The 18,744-nt window shown below is 45.2% G+C and overlaps 1 protein-coding gene across 2 annotated transcripts in view; it reads left to right on the plus strand.

Moving 5' to 3' along the window:
* The window catches only part of FAM188B (family with sequence similarity 188, member B), a 97,470-nt gene that overhangs the window by 9,992 nt on the left and 68,734 nt on the right, over positions 1-18,744 (plus strand). For both annotated transcript variants that reach the window (XM_004676827.2, XM_012720971.1), the window contains 3 exons: positions 486-721; positions 3,652-3,898; positions 6,895-7,322. In XM_004676827.2, coding sequence (XP_004676884.1) covers positions 486-721; positions 3,652-3,898; positions 6,895-7,322 — 911 coding nt within the window. The remainder of the gene's footprint in view (positions 1-485; positions 722-3,651; positions 3,899-6,894; positions 7,323-18,744) is intronic.

Raw genomic sequence — 18,744 nt, forward strand, 5'->3', positions numbered from 1 at the left:
ACCTTCAGCTGTGCTTTCTCCGTAATCCCTAGTGTTCAATCTTAAATGTAGAGTACACAAACTAAGAAAATACTCAGGTTTCATGTTTCAAATGTCATAGACATGTAGAGCTAACAATCTCTAGAGGCTGATTTTTTTTTTAATGAAAAGGTTCATATTTTATAAAGTTATTCCTAGGATAGTAAGTCAAGAAGAAATTTTCTTGGGTAATTCTCTATTGCTATCACACTTTATTACAATTCTTTACTGAATTGACTGACGTGCTGGATGCTAATTCTTTCAGGGTAGAGATTTTATCTTCCCTCTTTGTTGCTACTTAACAGGATCTTATGTATTATAATAGGCACTTAATGAACATTTCCTGAAAGAATGTATCAGTGAGTGAGAAGCTGATAAATTTATGTCAAAGCTTGGAATAGCCATCCTTCTCATTCTTCCCCTGAAGCTGTACACACAATTAATATTTTTTTTTCTTCCAATGATAGGCAAAGGAAAATCCTCTAAAAACAAATCTTGAACTCATTACCAGATATTTTCTGGATCATTTTGAAAACACTGCTAATAATTTCACTCAAGGAACAGCAATCCCTGCACTATCAATTCCAAAGAAAAATAACAAGTTGCCAGGGAGGTGCTCAGAGACCACACTGGTAAATATATACAACCTTGCAAATGAAGATGCAGGATGGAGAACATCATTACCAGAAACAAACAAATCCAGGTATCTTGTCTTATTTACACTGTGGATTAATTCCTTATTGCTACTATAGTTAATTACTATAAACTTAGTGACTAACAGTCAAAATTTTCTAGGGAAACAAAACCAGTGGGGACTGATAGAGTAATTTATATATATGGGTATGTGTGTGCATGAATGTGTATATGTACATATGTAAGCGTATATAAATATATGTGTGTGTATATATATATATTAATTTTAAGGAATTGGCTTAATTAATTGTGGGTGTTGGCAAGTCTGAATTTTGTAGGGAAGACAAACATGCTGGCAGCTCAGGTAGAATTTCTATGTCAGAGTCTTTAGGCAGAATTACTTCTCTAGGAAACCTTTGGTTTTGCTCTTCAAGGTCTTCATCAGATTGCAGGAGGCCCACCAATATAAACTAGGGTAATTGCCTTTATTTTTTGTAGTCAGCTGATTTTAGATGTTAATCACATCCAAAAAATACCTTATGGCAACATCTACTTTGCTGTTGATCTAATAACTGAGACCACAGCCTAACCTTGCTGACATAAAATTTAACCATCATAGTATCCCAGACAACACAAATTTGTTGTCTTACAGTTCCAGAGAGCAGAAGTATAAGAGCAGTTTCACTATATTAATGGAAGGTGTCAGTAGGGCTGGTTCCTTTTAGAGGCTTTGAGAAGAGAATCTGTTTTCATTCCAGTTTTGACTTCTAGAATGTGCCTATATTCCTTGGCTTGTGGCTGCTTCCTCCATCTTCAGATCCTGTCACTATAACCTCTACTTCTGTCATAGCTCCTAATACTGACTCTGGTCTTCCTTCCTTTCTAATAAGGGCCCTGTGATTCTGCTCCCCTCTACCCCTACCAAGATATTCTGGGATAATCTCTTCATCTCAAGATCCTTAATTTAATCATACCTTTAAAATCCTTTTTGCTGTATAAGTACTTATAGTTTCAGGAATCAGGACTGGACATCTCTGGGGGCCATGACTCAACCTCCCAACTCTGCTTTCAAAACCCCTGAGATGAGGCACTATGTTTTCCTCTAGAGGCCACACGATGGAGGATGCATATGATTAAAAATATTTAAAGTCCCTGATATGTAAAATTTAGGAAATTGCTTTGCTTTAATTTTCTTAAAAAAAAAAAAAAAGCAGTGATATGTAATTCTAAAAGGCAGCGAAGTACAGTAGAGATGGAAAGATATGAAAAATAAGGCCTTTAGAACTTAGAAAAGGAAAGGAATAAGTATTTTTGATTGAACTTGTGTTCATTCAAAGATAGCCATGTTAAATTAAAACCTTAAATGCTGCATGTAGTCACCAATAGTGAATCTTACTTCCTGGGGATGTGTATTTTCCACCAGCACCCCCTTTCCTGAGGACAGCCAAAGCTTAACGTCTGGGTGTCAAGTTGCCAAAAGACCATATGAGAATATTAAACTCAAAGCTAAAGCTGTAAAAGATGAGAATTATAGGAAGAAGAGAGCCCATCCTTCAAAGACACTTATTGCTTGACTGATAAATTAATATTTCTCATACAATAAAAGGTTTTCTTTCTTACCTTGTTCTTTTTCACTCCTTTCTTGCTGTTACTGGCTCTCAACCTCTGTGTCTGCTCTCTCTCATCCACTACACCTCCCCACACCTCATTTTTCTCTTACCCTTTTTCTTTTGTTCAATGCAAAGTAACCCAGTTAAAGCAGTGCTATAATTGAAACTCCTGCATCCTATCCAATTACTCTGCAAACTTGAGTATTAACTTGGACTCTTTGTCTTTTTTTTTTTTTTTTCATGTTTGAGTGCTTAATGATGACAGAGTCCCCCTTTTCTATGCCCCAATGGCAGTGGACTCAGGCCACACACTTTTTCCCTGGCTAATTCCCAGGGCCTTTTCTCTAGTCTTCAGGCCGCTAGTGAACTTTTCCTGGACCCCATCCTTGATCCAAGATGTGTGGACTTACTACAAAACAATTCTGACCATGTTGCTCCTCTGTTGAAAGATCTTGAGACACTTCCTGGAGATTTCAAAATTAAGTTCAAACTCCTTATGGTAATTTGTAAAACCTCTCTACCCTCTGCCCCCACGACTCGCCTGGGTAGATCCTGCTCTTGCAGATTTATATGCTGGGGTCTGCTGCCTTTGCTAGAAGCCCTTCTAGGTTTCCACAGGCTGATTCCAGAACTTTCTTCTGCTTGACATGCCCCCATTATAGCACATGTAACCACTTATCTTATGTGGGACCCCTTCTGGTAAGCAGCTTGGCGCAGAGTGGGTGACAATGCCAGAGGTCAATGATAGGAAGTAACCCCAACTGTGTTAGAGGGGTTACGTGAGTGATCACAGGTAAGATTCCTCTTTACCTGGGTCTCTTGCTCTTTCTCTGCTTCTTGCTTAGCTTGTTCTTTTTCACTCCTTTCTTGCTCTTACTGTCTTTCACCCTCTAGTGTCCTCTCTCTCACACACAGCCCTATCTTTCTCTTACTCTTTTTCTTTTGCTCAATGACAAGCAATTCAAGAAGTGAAGCTGCTGGCATGCCTCATTTCACTGAATCTTAGCAGTGGGGAGTGCCAAGTTTGCAGAGGTGGTGTGCAGAGAGGCTGGGACCCACACATCTTACGACTGTACTGAAGGCTACACGTTTCCTTTATTACTTGGGTTTCCAAGAAGCAAGGATGTTATTTCTATTGAGGATTTGAAGGATCCTGTCATGGGTCATCAACTTTGATTTTGTTTTCTTGATCCCTGGTCTTATTTTGTGTAGGCCAGAGGTAACCTGATGTGAAAGTATTTTCTCTTTTTTAATTGTAGAGCACTGGGTGGTTAGCTATTACTGTGGCTTTTGAATGAGCCTGCCATGAGTGAGTTTGAATGTGGAATTTAGTGTCATTTTTAGTAACTTTATTTGAGACTGTTGTAATGGAAATATCCCCTTTTTGCAGACCTGACAATCTTGATGGGGATGTACTTGGTAATTTTATATCATCTAAAAGAGCCCCCCACAAAAATAAGCCCATGCAGAATGTCCTGGATGAAAGTTCCCCCTGGGCCCCTGCGTGGGAGAAGATGGACAGGCTTCAGTCATCTGAGCTTTCCTTGGACACGAAAAAGATGGGAGAGAAGATCAGGCCCAAGTCTGGCCTGATTGTCCGAGGCATGATGGCTGGGCCCATTGCCAGCTCCCCACAGGTGAGATTATTGCGCTTACTGTTTCTGATGAGTAGAAAAGGAGAAATTATAGCTTCATTCGTTTTTCTTTCAGAAAAATATTCTTAAAATTTAATGTTGTATAGTGTTCCTGAAGGAGGGATTGTGATAGGGTCCCACTAGGTGGGCAGATGAAATCAAATGAGAGAAAGAATGTAAAAGGAGTTTGCAAAACAACAAAAACAACCCAGAAAAACAAAGGCAATTCAAGCACCAAACTCATAGCTTAGTATCCATCAAGTTCGGGAGCCTTAACGAACCAAATAGGTCACGTGTCCACACTTGGCCACCTACACTCTCACATGCTGTATGTTTAGTTGTGGACAGGGTTGTAGAAGCCAGCACTGCTCTCCCAGTTGTTCTGCAATTGGGACAGAAGGAAGTGACCTGTCTCTGACTAGTCTGAGATTTTTCAGGAAGGTCTTTTTGGTCTTTTTCTCTAGGCTGTGGTCTTATTTGTTAGATCAGGTGTCAAAATCCCCTTTGAGGACTGGGTAGTAGTGCTTGGGAATGGTCATGCAGTCTTGGTGTCCAGATCAAGGGGGATGAGGGTCAGCTCTTCTCTGGGACATTCAGGCCACTCCTTGACATCTTGGTTCCTAAGCTGGGCTATACCCAGAGGAAAGGAACTGGGAAGGTGAAGAGTTTGCAGGAAACTGAAAGGTGGGAGAATATATATATTTTTCTATTTCAAAAGATTTATTTTATTATTTTTTGCATACAGAACTGGGGTATAAGCCCGAGGTGCAGGGGCGGTGAGAGGATTCACCAGAGACAGAGTGGGGAGCAGAACAGGCAGATTGACAGAGTACACTGCTGGGCGGGTCAGGAGAGGTCTGCCATGCCATGTAGGTCACCTCTGGGGCCAGGGATCGAACTCACACTGAAGCAGCTGCTGCTAGCTTGCAGTGCTGCACTTTAACCCTCTGCATCAACAGGGAGGGCCCATGGAGAATGTTTATTCTTGGGAAAAACTTGTGGGAAGTGGGGTAGAACCTAAAACATTTATTCGTATGTGGAGGGAGGACAGGTTAGCCATGGGTTGGCAGCTCTGTGGCTTTAGGCTTGTGTCCCCTGATGCTGCCTTGTTTGTGGCAGATGTTGCTTGTTGATCTCAGTGCTTTTTCCTGTCAAGTTTGGATGTGACTTCAGAACCCTCTGTTCACCTTATGTAGTTTCTTCCAATGAATGGGGTTAGAGTATGGGGGACACGAACCCTGCCAGCCATCCTGAGTGTGGGTCTAAGCTCCCAGAGAGCAGCCACTCACCCCTCTGTGTGCTCAGAGTGGGGTGTGTGGCCCTGTGTTGGCCTGGTGCTAGAGATCCCACTCTGAGAACTGTTACACAAATGCTCAGGTCTTGTCTTACTGTGACACACTAAACATGTGTGTGCGGCTGAGACCCCCTCATGGGTGAGGCGTGCGGATCTGCTGTACTGCTGAGATTGCTGGAAACTTCTTTGAGTAACTGTTTCAGGAGTGTGCTTTCCCTGTGGGTTGTTTGAATCCTGTAATTCAAGATTCAGGATGTTAAAGGGTGGGTTGTTTTCTCAAGTTTTCTGGAAGGTATTTTGTGAGTCTTTGAGTACATTGGTCATGCTTATTGGTTGCTCAAAAAAATGAGCAAGGTCTGCTAAGTATTTCATCATTTTTAATATTAGAGCAACTCCACACTTATAAGGGATGAATAAAAGGCAGGGTTTCCTGCCCTTAGCTGCAAGTTCGAGTGTCTTTGGAAATGGTGACTAATGTTTTCCTCAGGGGATGTGGCAGGGGATGCCCCGCATGTCTGGTTTTTGCAGGGCGTTTATAGTGCTTAGTAATTTCCACTAGGGGACTACACTACAGAATTAACTGTTCAGATTCCAACACAGGTTTTACCACTTGGTTTTGGATTATTTCTGGGAATACTGAGAGGTCCAGAAATTTAAACCCAGGAAAAGTCCAGGGTTCTGTCCCCTCCCTCTCCACTGCCCCACCAGAGGTTGGTATCAACATGAGTTTTTCCATTAATCAGTTAATCATTGATACTGAGAGGGCATTTTAGCTGACTTCTTTGGAATGCCTTCACTTCAAAAACAAAGCAAAATTTGAGCTTGAGTCAGTGAGCCCTTAGCTCTGTGAACACCAGAAGTGAGTCAAGAATGGCCTCTGGTCTCCTGGTCTGCCAGCAGGTAGAGTTGAGGCATCAGTAGGTGGTGACGGGGCAGATACATAGTACCAGCTGGCAGCTGACTGTGCTGATGGTTGGTTCTGTGCCAGAACTTTACACACGTCTCTCATTAGATCCTTACTGTGGTTTTGTAGGAGACAGGTCTGCAGTTCCACATCCAAAATCTTTGAGCCAGATGTACTTTGGAATTTAGAATTTCTTTTTTAGTTTCAGAAAGGAAATGCATTGCATAAACCACATACCATGTGGGTTTGGGGGTAGCAACAACCCACAAGCAAAAACATTAACATTCCTGCTATTAAACATATACATATTCATAATTTGAACGACCAGGCCAACCCCTAACAGTTAAAAAGAATTTGTCAAGAATTCCAAAAGAAACTTCTATGTTGGGAAAGATTTAGAAATTGCAGCTAGTGGCTTGTGGACACATTATATTTTGGGGAGGGAAGTGACAGAAGTTCAGTGACTTGCTCCAGGAGACACACCTGGCAGCGTGATGCAGGAGTTGGAACACAGGTCTGAGCTCCAGCTTTATCTGCTCCTGGAACCTGCTGCCTGTTGAGGGAAATGGAGGGGGTGCTGCTACATGCTTCTGGGGTTTATGCCTGTGGGTCAGCACAATGGAAGCATTGCTCAAGTGGTAGGCTTCAAGTATCTCCTCAAAAGTTAGTTAGGATCTTCAGAAGAGTTGGGGAAGGAAATTTCTGGGACAGGGAACATCATGGCAAATGCTTGCTGTGGGAGAGTCTTGCCCTCCTCCCCATAAAGGGGCGCCTCACTGCTGGTGTCCTTGTACTTTCCAGGATTCCCTCCGCAAGCGCTCTCTGAGGCGGTCCTCGGCCTTGAGCAACATCACCCAGCCTCATGAGGAAGAGAGCCAGAAAGTGCCTGAGCTTTCCGCCTGCACTCAGGCCTGCCCTGCTCCCCAGGAAGGCCTGGCTTTGAGCAATGGCTCCATTCCCAGGAGCCCCCTGGACCAGCACAGCGAGCTGTCTTCAGACAAGCAGAGAACCACTCCCGGAAGCCCTTCTCACTTGCCAAGCAAAGGGCTGCCCCACAGGGAGAGGGGCTGGTGGAGAGACCTCTCAGAAGATAGCCCAGCAGTGGACGGAACCCCAGAGGCCAACAGGCCCTCCTTGAATTTCTACTTGCCTGGTGGGAATGCCAGGTCTACCCAGGAGAGGCTGGAAAGGGCCTTCAAGCGGCAGGGGAGCCAGCCCCCACCCGTCAGGTGAGCCACAATGCTGACCATCTCCAGAGAATTGCCCAGTCCCTCCTGGCTCCTGCGGCACCTTCATAGTCTTGTGGGCTCTCAGAGTGAGCCTGGGATGGAGGGAAGGGCGATTTAGTTGGGGAGAAAACAGGCTGGGAAGCTGGGGCAGATTCTTATATTTTCCTTGGTCCTCAGAGTTCAAGAAGGCTTTAGTGGATGGTCCCCAAACAAACCTGCAGTAACATGGTCAGGTAAATGTGGTATGAGAGATGTTTTCTGTGGGAGGCCAGAGATGTGGCGATGAGTCAGCACCCACAAGACTCCCTTGGGACTTTTTTCTTTTTTTTACCCAATCCTTTCTCCTCCTCTTAGTCTTTCAGTATAATCTTAATTCCTACATTGATTGTTACATTCCTGGAGTATATCTCAATAGACTATGCTCTATTAGCTTTTTATATATTGTTGGATTCAATTTATTAATATTTTGTGTAGAAGTTCACGGAAGATAATGGCTGGCAGATTTTCTTTCTTGCAATAGTCTTGTCAGATTATGGTATCTTGATTTTTAGCTTATTCCCACCATGGACATATATACTCTATGTGATTTCAATCTTTTGATATTTATTGAGATTCTACTATGTTCAAGTATATATTTAAAGCTTGTTCCTTATAAGCAGCTTACATGTGGACTTCTTAATGCAGTCATAATTTTTTTATTCTAATAATTACTTCATTTACCTTTTCCTTTTTCTCAAAATATTTCCTTTATTATTTCTTTAGTAACTCCTTTAAATAATTTCTTGGGTTACACTGGATCTCTTTTTCAGTTTTAATTTGGAATGTTTCCACTGTGTCTGAAGTTCTTTAAAAATATTATTTCCTATATTTCTCCATTTCTTTCTCTCTGTATTTCAATCTAGATATTTTCTCTTGATCTGTTTCCCAGTCATATCTCTTCTCCTCTGCCATGTCTCATATTCTATTAGATAGATCCAGTAACCTAATGTCAATTATTTTATTTTTCAGTTTTAGAATTTATATTTATTTTTAAGAATACCTTAGTTTTTGTTGAAAATTCTCCATCTCTCCCCTTGGTTTTTGGAACATATTATTCATAATCATTTTAAAATTGCTGCTAAAGCGACTTCCTATGGATCACCTATGGGTCTGTTGCTATTACCTATATCTCTTTTCACTTTCGATTGTTTTGCCCTTTTTCTTTGCATTTGTGATAATTTTGATTGAAATCCAGACAGGTATATGAGTAATTATATAGGTTCTGGCTAATGTTGCTTTCCTCCAAAGAGGATATACATTTTTGTTGCTGTTGTTATTAATCTCTTGTTGGCTTTAGAGTTTGTAAAATACCTTCTATCGTTCTTTGATTTGGCTAATAACTTTGTCCATTAAATCCATTGTTAAACAGAAATCCTAAATTTCAGAATAATCAATTGTTTATTTAGTATATGATTTGTATTTTTAAAGTTTTCTTTATTAAGTTCTTTCTTACCTTTAGAATTCAATGATACTCCCCTATATTTTTTCTGTTAACTTTATAGTTTTAACTTTCACATTTAAGCATTTAATCCTTTTTAACATGAAAAAAAAATTCTTTGTTACTAAGACAATTTTCTCAAGCCTCTCTACTCTGTAATCTGCTCTTAACCCATTGATTTATGAAGTGCTCTTTATTCCAAAACAGAGATGGTCTGTGTGGTCTTTGACCTTTTTTTTTACTTAGAACCACATGATCCCAACTTTTACTGCTATGACTCTGTAGTTGTAACTTAGCATCTTGTTAGGGCCAGCCTGCCTTTACTTCAGAGTTGCCCCAGTTGTATTAGCTCTCAATTTTTTGCCCCAAAATGTCTAGCTTATCCCCACATGAGGGAGAATAGACTTGTTCGCTTTCTGTGAAGTCCCTGACCCCAAATCACCTCATCTGTCTCCTCATGTCAACCAGATATTCTGTTCTCAGAGCGTTTTCCCTTTGACTAACTACACTTCACCTCCTTCATCGCTGCTCTGTTTTATTGCCACAAAACCAGCTGCCATTATCAGGAATAATTTTATTTATTTACTTATCTATTATTTGCCTCCCCTTTTATAGACTATATAATCCATAAGAACAGACACCCTCATATTCCCTGCACCTGCAATAATTCCTGGTACATAGAAGGTACTCACTGAATATGTGTCTAATATTATGACTACATGCAGTAATGGCAATTGTAACAGTAGGAATAACTTGGTATTGGCCTATTTTGTGCAGAACACCGTTTTAAGGATTTTAAGTCATTTACTCTTTAATTCTCATAAAAGCTATACGAGGGAAATGCCATTATGATCCCATTTTCCAGACGAGGAGTTGTTTTACTAGCTCTAGTTTTTGTGCCTAGAAGAGGCTGAACAGGGGTTAGAGCCCAGGAAGCTTTCTCCAGAGTTAATGGATACAGGAATGAGAGATGTCACTTTCTCCCTGAGAGAAATCCTTCCCACAGCCTTTAGGTGGTGACTGCCCTCAGCTTGAATACCTCCAGTGATGAGGAGCTCACTGCTTCCCACAGCACTTGTGTGTGATTTTGACTATTAGAAAATTGTTCTTCCCTCTGTATGTCAAAACCTGCTTGTCTTTGGTTTGATGCACAGGGCTGTGTTTTGCCCATTAGAACAATCTGTACTGGAAAAGGGGGCAATTCTCCAGTCTACCACATGGGAACGTGTCTGGTTGCAGTGGCTGGGAGAGACAAGTGCTGAGAAGAGGAGCGGCTGGAGTGGCAGGAGGTGGGCTCTGGCCCTTGTCTCAGCTGACTGGGGTTGGCTATCTCGCCTCTGCACTTTAATGTCCTCGACTATAAATGAGGCTACCGGGGAGGTGATTTTCGAGTGTCCTAGCTCATGCATCTTGCTGGCCTATTATTGCTTCCAGGGTTATTCTGAGCTCTCTGCTTCAACCATCCAATTCCTGAGTTCCTGCTGTTTACAGGGCATTTAGGCACCATGGCACGTGGACTCTGGGGTCTGTTGACAGGGACTGGGACCCGCTCTGCCCTCTATTAAACCCTCGACAGACAGCTTGGACTTTGTCTTGCAGGAAGAGAGTAGCAGCCCCTTCCTGCAGTACCAGGTGAAATATAAGCAGGGTTATTTAACATGTGATTAACAGTGTTAACCTTTATACTGGTCGGTGGGCAAACATCGGGGGCCTTTGTTGTTTGCCTGTCACTTACTGCTTTTGTTAAGCACTTGTGTCTGTTAATCTCAGTTAATCTCTCTTGTTGTTTTTCAGTAACTCATTGAGGCAGCACCATTGTTGTTGTTTTTCCCTGAGTTGTGATTAGATTAGCATTCTTCTGTTAAATTCTGAATAAGCGGACAAACAACATAAAGGGTACAGGGAGTTAGGGTAAAACACAACCTGGCACTGATAGTTAAGAGAAAAGGAAGAAGACACAGCAAGTGGTGAGGCCCTGAGCCCTGAGTCATACAGACTTGCCTACCTCACCCTGAGGCCTGGGAGGGTCACCTCACGGGTGAGAGCAGCCTCTGGGTGAGCAGCCTGCTCCCAAGGGTGCAGCTGAGTCTGATGATGGTTTCCTTTCCTAATTAACCTAGCAGATAATCACATTTCCTCTTTTGGGTGGAGTGAATAAAGAACTACGGGAGAGGTAGGCAAGTTGAGCACCCAGAGTTGAGAACAAACACCCTCCCACCCTGGCAGTTATCACCCCTGTTTCACGGATGAGGAAACCAAGGCACAGAAAAGTTAAGGAAACTGTCTAACGTCTGGATGGAGGCAGGTCCAAGTCTTTTAGCTTGGGGAGCGGACTATGGATTGTGTTTTGGCTGTCCCTCACCTCCTCTGCTACATAACTACCTAGCACATGAGATTTGAAATAAGGACCAAAGTGATCTTACTCGTTGGACCTATCTGTCCCCCTTGCCCTTCTGAACCCTGCTTCCTTCAGTGTCCTCTCCCCCCTATTGTGTATCTCATTCAATTCAGTAAACACTGAATTTGCAATAGGTCTGAGTGCTAGTTGTGTCAGCTCCCACGCGTGCCTCCTAGGGGAGAGAGGCATTGGCCTAGGTAACTTTTCAAAGCCGACACGGTTCAGGGAGATGACAGCAGAACTGGCATGGATGCACAGCACATGCGTCATTGCTGTGTCCTCATGAAGCTGGAGGAAAGGTGGCTGCTGGGAGCCTCTCTGAGGCTTGCACCCTCAGGCTCAGGGACAGCAATGGGAGCCATGCATAGGGGCATGGGGGCCAGCGTGTGTCTTGAGCAGTGGGCGCCATGGGGGGGACACGCCCTCTGAGAAGCCATGGGGCATGGACATCTGTGCTGTGACTCTGGAGATGAGTCAGTTATAAGCGACCATTTTCCTTTTCTTCAGTGAACTTTGATCTCAGAAAATGCTTAGAAAATAGGTCAACTAGGCTCCCCTTGCAAAGGTTGTGGCTAGTTGGGGCCATCTGTCAGTTGTCACGGGCTTGTCAGGGCTGCCCTAGTCGGGTTACTCTCCTGACTGGTTCTCATCCGAACTTGGCCGTGACCTGCGAGGTCCCGTAACTTTGTGGCACTGTTGTCGTTGGCAGGGTCTTCCTCCCCCCAGTTATGGATCTTGCTATCACCTGGCCCTCGAGAACCCTCAGGTGCAGGACTACGAGCATGCGGAAGGTGATGCTTCGTTTATTTACAAGTCTCTGGACTTATGCTTTATCCCTAGTAGCACTGCGAAGGCAGATGGCCTGGTGGTGACCTCCCTTGTGCTGCAGCCTCTCTGGGCACATAGGGGCCTAGCACTGGTCTGAGACCCTCTGAATGAGCCTCTGACCCTTCTGATGGTCACTTGGACCCTGCTGTGACTGAATTCTGCAGATTAGCTCAAAAAAAAAATGTCACCCTGGGCCTCTATCAGGTGATAGGAGTGGACTGTTTTCAGGTGTGGGCAGGGGCTGCAGTAGCGCTGGACACTTGTCTTTGTCTAGAAATGTGGCTGTAACTGTGGTGACAAAGGTAAAAGTTGCCAGGCCCCTGGGGAAGTCATTCGTCACTCCATGGCAGTGACCTCACAGTAGGCGCCAGTGCCCATCAGAGGGCCTGAGTGCTGGGGTGGGGGTGGGGGGGGCGGGTTGTGGCTGGAGGTGAGGGTGGGGGTCACAGTGCCAACAGTGGACGAGGCCTAGAGGGAGAGGCCTGGGACTCTCCAGATTCAGGCCTTAGTGAACACCACAGATGGCTGTTCAGTGGGCAAAAATGAAGGTGAATTTGTTTTCTCTTGCTGTGTATCAAGCTACCATGAATTTGGTGGCCTGAAAACCATACACATGTATTTATCTTATGGTACTGGAGGCCAGAATGGGTCTCACTGTGTGAAGATCAAGGTGTTGGCAGGCCTGTGTCCCTGCTAGAGATTCTGTTTCCTTGCTTTTTCCATCTTCCCCAGACAGTCCGAGTTCTCTGCCCTGCGGCTCCCTCTTCAGCGCCTGCAGTGTTGGTGGAGATCTTCTCAGGCTGCCATCTTGCAGATTCTTCCTCATTTTTCAGGGCTCCTGTGATGACACTGGACCCACCCGGTAATGCAGGTGCCACACTCCAGCTCAAGGCCAGCCTTGACTGCAGCCCAATTCTCGCCTGTCACCTGACCTGTTGTATCTGGGGTTAGGATGCGGAATCTTTGGAAGGGGAGGCATTATTCAGCCCACCACAATGCACATTGTGGCATTTATAATCTGTTTGAGCCTCATTATAGCTTCTAAAGTTTTCACCCTCTAGCATCTCAGTCTTCCTTCCCAGGAGAGTTTTTTTTATTGTTCTCATCTTTCCAAGGCATTCTCCTGTAGGACCTCCTGTCAGTCTGTCTCTTTTTGACATAGTCTTGTGTGGGAAGGGAACCAGAAAACCCCATAGCCAGGGCTCTGGAAGCAGCAGAATGAGGCATAGAGGATGCTTGGGTAGGTCCTGCCATGGTGGGCCCAGTGAATTGTTAAGCAAGCAGGGCAGTCATTAATTTCATAAACAGAAATGTGCTTTATGGTGAGAGTGGATGCTTTACTACAATGTGTGATTAAAGAGTCCCTGGAATTGAAGCTTAGTCAAACTGAATTTCTTTTAAATGATATTTTACACTGGGAGTTTTAAAAAGTGAAGTGGAATAGATGCTCCTTTAAGGACTATTTAAACTCTTAACATCATAGAATTCCAGACCTAGGAAAATCCTTAGAATCCAAATGCTTTGTATGACTGATGGGACCAAGGTCCCAGGGAGCAGAGGGGAAGTGGTTCACCTGAGCCCTGAGAGGTGTCAGCAGAGCTTGCCTAAGTGTACACTGTCTTGCTGATGTTCAGAGCTATTGCTTTAACTATGTGTAGCCCTTCCTGTGTGCACTGGAAGCCTCCAGAACAGTTGTCTCCAGTGTATGCTGTTCTGTTCCTCATGCACGGACTCCCTTGGTCTTAGAGAGACTTAATTTCAGACCCTAAGTCACCTCCTCAAAAAATAACCTTTTCCAATCACAAACATACTCATTTACTCAATCAATTTAGTCAACTACTCCTTAGCGAGTGCCAGTAGTGTGCTGGCTCAGGAAGCTGACTGTTAGCTTCTCTTCCCCTTTCTGCGTCCAGTAGCATCAAGGCAGGAGCTTAAAATTGGTCACGGTAGGAATATTTGCACCATGGAAATTGTTCAAAGCTGCAAATCGGCAATGTGTACTTCCCTGGGAGCCATTGTCGACTCCTCCAGCACACTGACTGTGATGACCTACCATGTGCCAGACGTAGTTCTAGCCGCTGGGGTTTCCATGTGAGTGGAACAGACCCAGCCCTGCCCTCTTAGAGCTTGTGCTTCTGATGGGGAGAGGCAACCCTTGAGGATAGTCAACAAGCAGATAGTTAACATCCCTGGTTGCTACTAGGAAAAGTAAATCAAGGAGGTGTGATAGGGAATCCTGAACATGGGACTGCTATCTTATGAAGGTGACATTGAGAGGAAGACAGAGGAAGACAGGGGACCAAGCCTTTGATCCTTGGGAATGAATGCAGAGAGAGAGAGCACTCAAGCCTAGGCCCTGCAGGAGGAAGCAGAGGCCAAGTGAGTGAGGGAAAGAGGGGACAAAGTGAGAGGGACAGGGACTGGAGGCTGCTGGGAGCAGTGACTTACTCTAGAGGCAAGGCAAGGGCATGCTCACTCTTTTCATCGGGATCCTTCTGGCTGCTGGATTGAGAATGCATTCCAGGAGGCAAGGGTAGAATCAGAGAGACCAGTCTGAAGCCACTGCAGTATCCAGAGCAGAGCCAGTGGGGCTTGAATCAGGGAGCAGCAATAAACGTGGAGATATTCATGGGGTGGGCAATATGCATTTCAACAAGGCTCGCCTGTGGAATGCATCTGCTGTGTTGGAGATGGGCAGCAAGGACGATTCCAAAGTTTTTGACATAACAACTGTAACAGGGTGGGGTTGGGGTAGGGTGGGGTTTCCATTCTCTGGGATGAAGAAGACCGTAGGAGAAGCAGGTGTAGGCCATGGCCACTGGGCAACAGTCCATGTCCCGCATCTGCCATGAATCTCGGGGCCCTGGTGCCTGGAGTGTGAGCGCGGGAGGTGTGCTGTTTCTCATTTCAGGCCCTGCTGCCTCATTGTGACTGCGCAATTTTTTTCTGGGATCTTATTGATCTGTTAAGGGATTGTCACACCAGGCCTGTAACTAGAGCCCAAGTTAACAGGATTGCTCACTGTTCTCTGACAACAATAAAAGCAACTCCCTGGCCCCCTTGTAAGTTAAGCCCTTATTTTTCCTGTTTGCAGTTTGAATTTCTGCCTTGATCAGATCTCCAGCCTGCTCTGGGCCTCTGTGGGCCTGTCTGTAAGGGAGAAGGTTGGCTGGACCGCTCTCTCTCTCTGACGTCTCCGCCCTACTTTCTGCACATGGCCTTAGGTGTGCACAGACTAAACTTCTGCCTTCTTGGTGCTCAGCTCTGGCACCGGAAGTGTGGAAGGAGGAGAGGGCTCCCTGACTCTGAAGCCCAGGGTCTGCCTTGAGGCTATACATAATTGGTGCTAAATTGCTGCCCTACTGAGGAATGAGAGGAGGGAGCTTTAGGGATGAGGAATGAGAGGAGGGAGCTTTAGGGATGAGGAATGAGAGGAGGGAGCTTTAGGGAGTGCTGTGACAGGACAGGAGACCCTGGAGCTCAGAGAGACCATTTTTTTTTTTAAAGATTTATTTATTTATGCATTATAGAACTGTGGTACAGGACAGAAATGCCGGGGTGGTGAGAGGATTCACCAGAGAGATTGGGGAGGAAACTGGCCGACCAACAAAGTACACTGAGGGGAGCAGCGGGCGGGTCAGGAGAGGTCTGCTGCGCCCATGTGGTCACCTCCGGGTCGGGGATCGAACTCATGCTGAAGTGGCTTTAGCTTCTTAGTGCTTTAACCTGCTGCGCCACCAGGGAGGGCCCTCAGAGAGACCTTTTTAACAAGAGTTCCCCGGGGGCCAGTAATGGGTGAGGAACACTCTGCAGCCTGGATACAGCCAAGGTCCCCAAGCATCAGTGGCCCTGTGTCCTGTCTCAGCCTGTAGTGAATTCCAGTGATTTAGCTTCTCTGCGATTGGGGATGCCCCCTTGGGGTGGGGGGTGTCAGGTTTTGCAGGAGAGCGAACAGTAGGTGGCAGCAAATCTTCATCAGTCAGCCTTCAGGACCCAGCCACTTTGGTTGGCCCTAGCGGCTAGTTTCATTTTGCAGACACCACATCCTCCCCAGGATGATGCTCCAAACCCACTTGCACTCTGGAGAGAGCTGAGCGGATCCCAGCCCCTCCCTGGGCCCTGGAACAGGAGTGAGGCCCGCAGGCACACAGATGTCTGCCTGCTTCCTGAGAGGGAATGGACACAGCCTAATGGGGCTCTGCAGAGCCCAGGCGGAGGAGGGTGAGGCATCGGCAGCTACTGACCATTCTCCAGATCCCAGCATCCGGAGTCTGAAACAGGCACGCCACATGGGACAAGTTATGGGTAGAATTCCTATTTCAGTTTGTCTCTGCACATTATTTGGCCTTTATGTCAGACTACAGAGATTTGAAATTAACTCATTCTTGAGATATACACACCCAGTTGCATTCCTGAGAGCCATGTACCCTGTGTGAACTGGCCTGGGGCCCCTAAGCTGGTCTGGGCTGACCTTCATAACTGACCCCCGGGGCCTCCCCTTTCTCTGGGCACAGCTACCTTCCACACCCACCACTGGTGCCCTGTGCTCAGCTGGTGCTCTTCCCACCTTGTACCCACATTTACCCTACTTGCATGCCCCTTCCACAGCTGAATACTACTTTTCTCTCCTTTCAAGCCTGTCCACTCTGGTGTGCATGACAGGCCACTGGAAAACCTGCGGGAATAGGCTCGATGCAGGAATGATAGCTCCTGGGAACCTTCAGTTCCAAGGCTTCAGAGTCTTGGGCCCAGAGCATATCCCAGGTGAAAGCGACACCTTCCATGACTTAGCTTTTTTCTGAGATCCAGCAAGTGTTGGTAGAGAGGCGGGGGAGTCCACACACTCATGGAAGAAAGGTGAGTCATCTCACTTTGTCAGGGGCAGCAGCCTTGCAGCTCTGAGATCCTCCTCTGACCACGCCTGGACTTTGCTAGCGCTGCCCCAGGCTCAAGTCCGTGGCCTGCAGGCTGGAAGCTATTCCATTCAGAGGAAGCTGCTGCTGCTAGATTAGAGGAGACTATTGCGGATCAGGGATAATTTTTGGGAGATGAATTTTAGGGAGAGAGTGGAGAAGTATACAGAGATCCGTGCTGGCTTACAGAGATATTTTCCTGCTAATTTGCCAGCTAACATCCAGCAGCCTCTGGCTACCAGAAACCCAAAGACAGGGTCCATACAGAGGTCCTCAGCAGGGTCAGGATAAGGGGTGAAGCAAGTGTGGTGTCTAGGATGCAATTTTTTTTAATATTATTTTTTATTTTTATTTTTACATCATTTTGTGCCTTTTCCCATCTCAGTTGTAATCCCCGTGGTCTTCTCATCACCAGATCACTTGTGTGCCATCACCATAGTCTAGTGCACTTCCCTCCCTCCCACCCCTTTTTGATCCCATTCCCCACTCCACCACCGTAAAATGTCTCTGTTCATTATTATTATTCCACCCCTCCCTCTCTCTCCCTGTCCTTTATGCTCCTGCTATGAGTGAAACCACCTGGTATTTTTCTTTTTCTTTTTGGATTATTTCACTAAGCATGATCCCTTCCAGCTCTATCCATGTTGCTGCAAAAGGCATGTGTTTATCTTTTTGATTGCTGAGTAATATTCCATTGCATATCTGTACCACATCTTTTTAATCCAGTCATCTACTTTTGGACATTTGGATTGATTCCATGTCTTTCCTGTTGTAAATAAAACAGCAATAAATACGGGGTCTTTTTGAATCAGTTCTTTTATGTCTTTTGGGTAGATACCTAGGGGTGGGATTGCTGGGTCATATGGAGGCTCCATTTTTAGCAGTTCGAGAAACCTCCAAACAGTTTTCTATAGTGGTCGTACTAGTTTGTGTTCCCACCAGCAGGGCAGGGGAGTTCCCTTTTCTCCACATCCTCGCCAACATTTGTTGTTGCTAGTTGTTTTAAGATGTGCCATTCTCACTGGGGTGAGGTGGTATCTCATTGTGGTTTTAATTTGAGGATGCAAATTTTAAGAAGGCATTCCATCTCAAGGCAGATCAGCTGCAGGGGAGGAGTGGGCATGACCCTGGGAAGAAGGGCCTCCTTAAAATTAGCACTCTAGGAGCCTCGGAGGTCTCCCGCTGATCCTGGGCCTGGAGGGGAAGCAATGTGTTGCTCCCCTTTTGTTCCTCAACAGCATGGACAACCCCCAGTATAGTGCAATGATTTGAAAGCTCCTCTTGACTTTCATGAACTCTGTGAGGACTAGAGTGGATCATTTCTGTGTGCCCGTTGTTTCCTCACCCCAGATATACCCCCGGACCTGACCAAAAAAATATTGAGCAAAAAAGAAAATAAGGAGAATGGAAGGGGAAATTGTACTGACCTGTTTGAGACAGTGTCCTAAGACTGAAACCAACAATCTTTAATAGAGTTGGAACAATCCAGACTTTAGCTAAGATTCTCTCATGGGCATTCTCTCATTAATTAATTAATTAATTAATTAATTAATTTTTTTACGTTAATACATTATCCATCCAACAAACCAAACCAGCCCATTGCCCATTGACCCATGAATCCATCAACCACTCACACACCCATCCTTGTACAAATCTACCAGCCTGCCTAAACACACTGCAGTCATGTTGAACACCATCTTCTTTAGGAAGCCCCCCGGGTTTCTTCCTGGACATGTCCCTACCTGGACATGATCCCCTCTCATGCTTCTTACATGTCATACTGGAGAGAGCAGACAGGCTTCCTGG

This window comes from Condylura cristata, unplaced genomic scaffold (assembly GCF_000260355.1).
Source record: "Condylura cristata isolate star-nosed mole 26May11 unplaced genomic scaffold, ConCri1.0 scaffold00005, whole genome shotgun sequence".
NCBI lineage: Eukaryota > Metazoa > Chordata > Mammalia > Eulipotyphla > Talpidae > Condylura > Condylura cristata.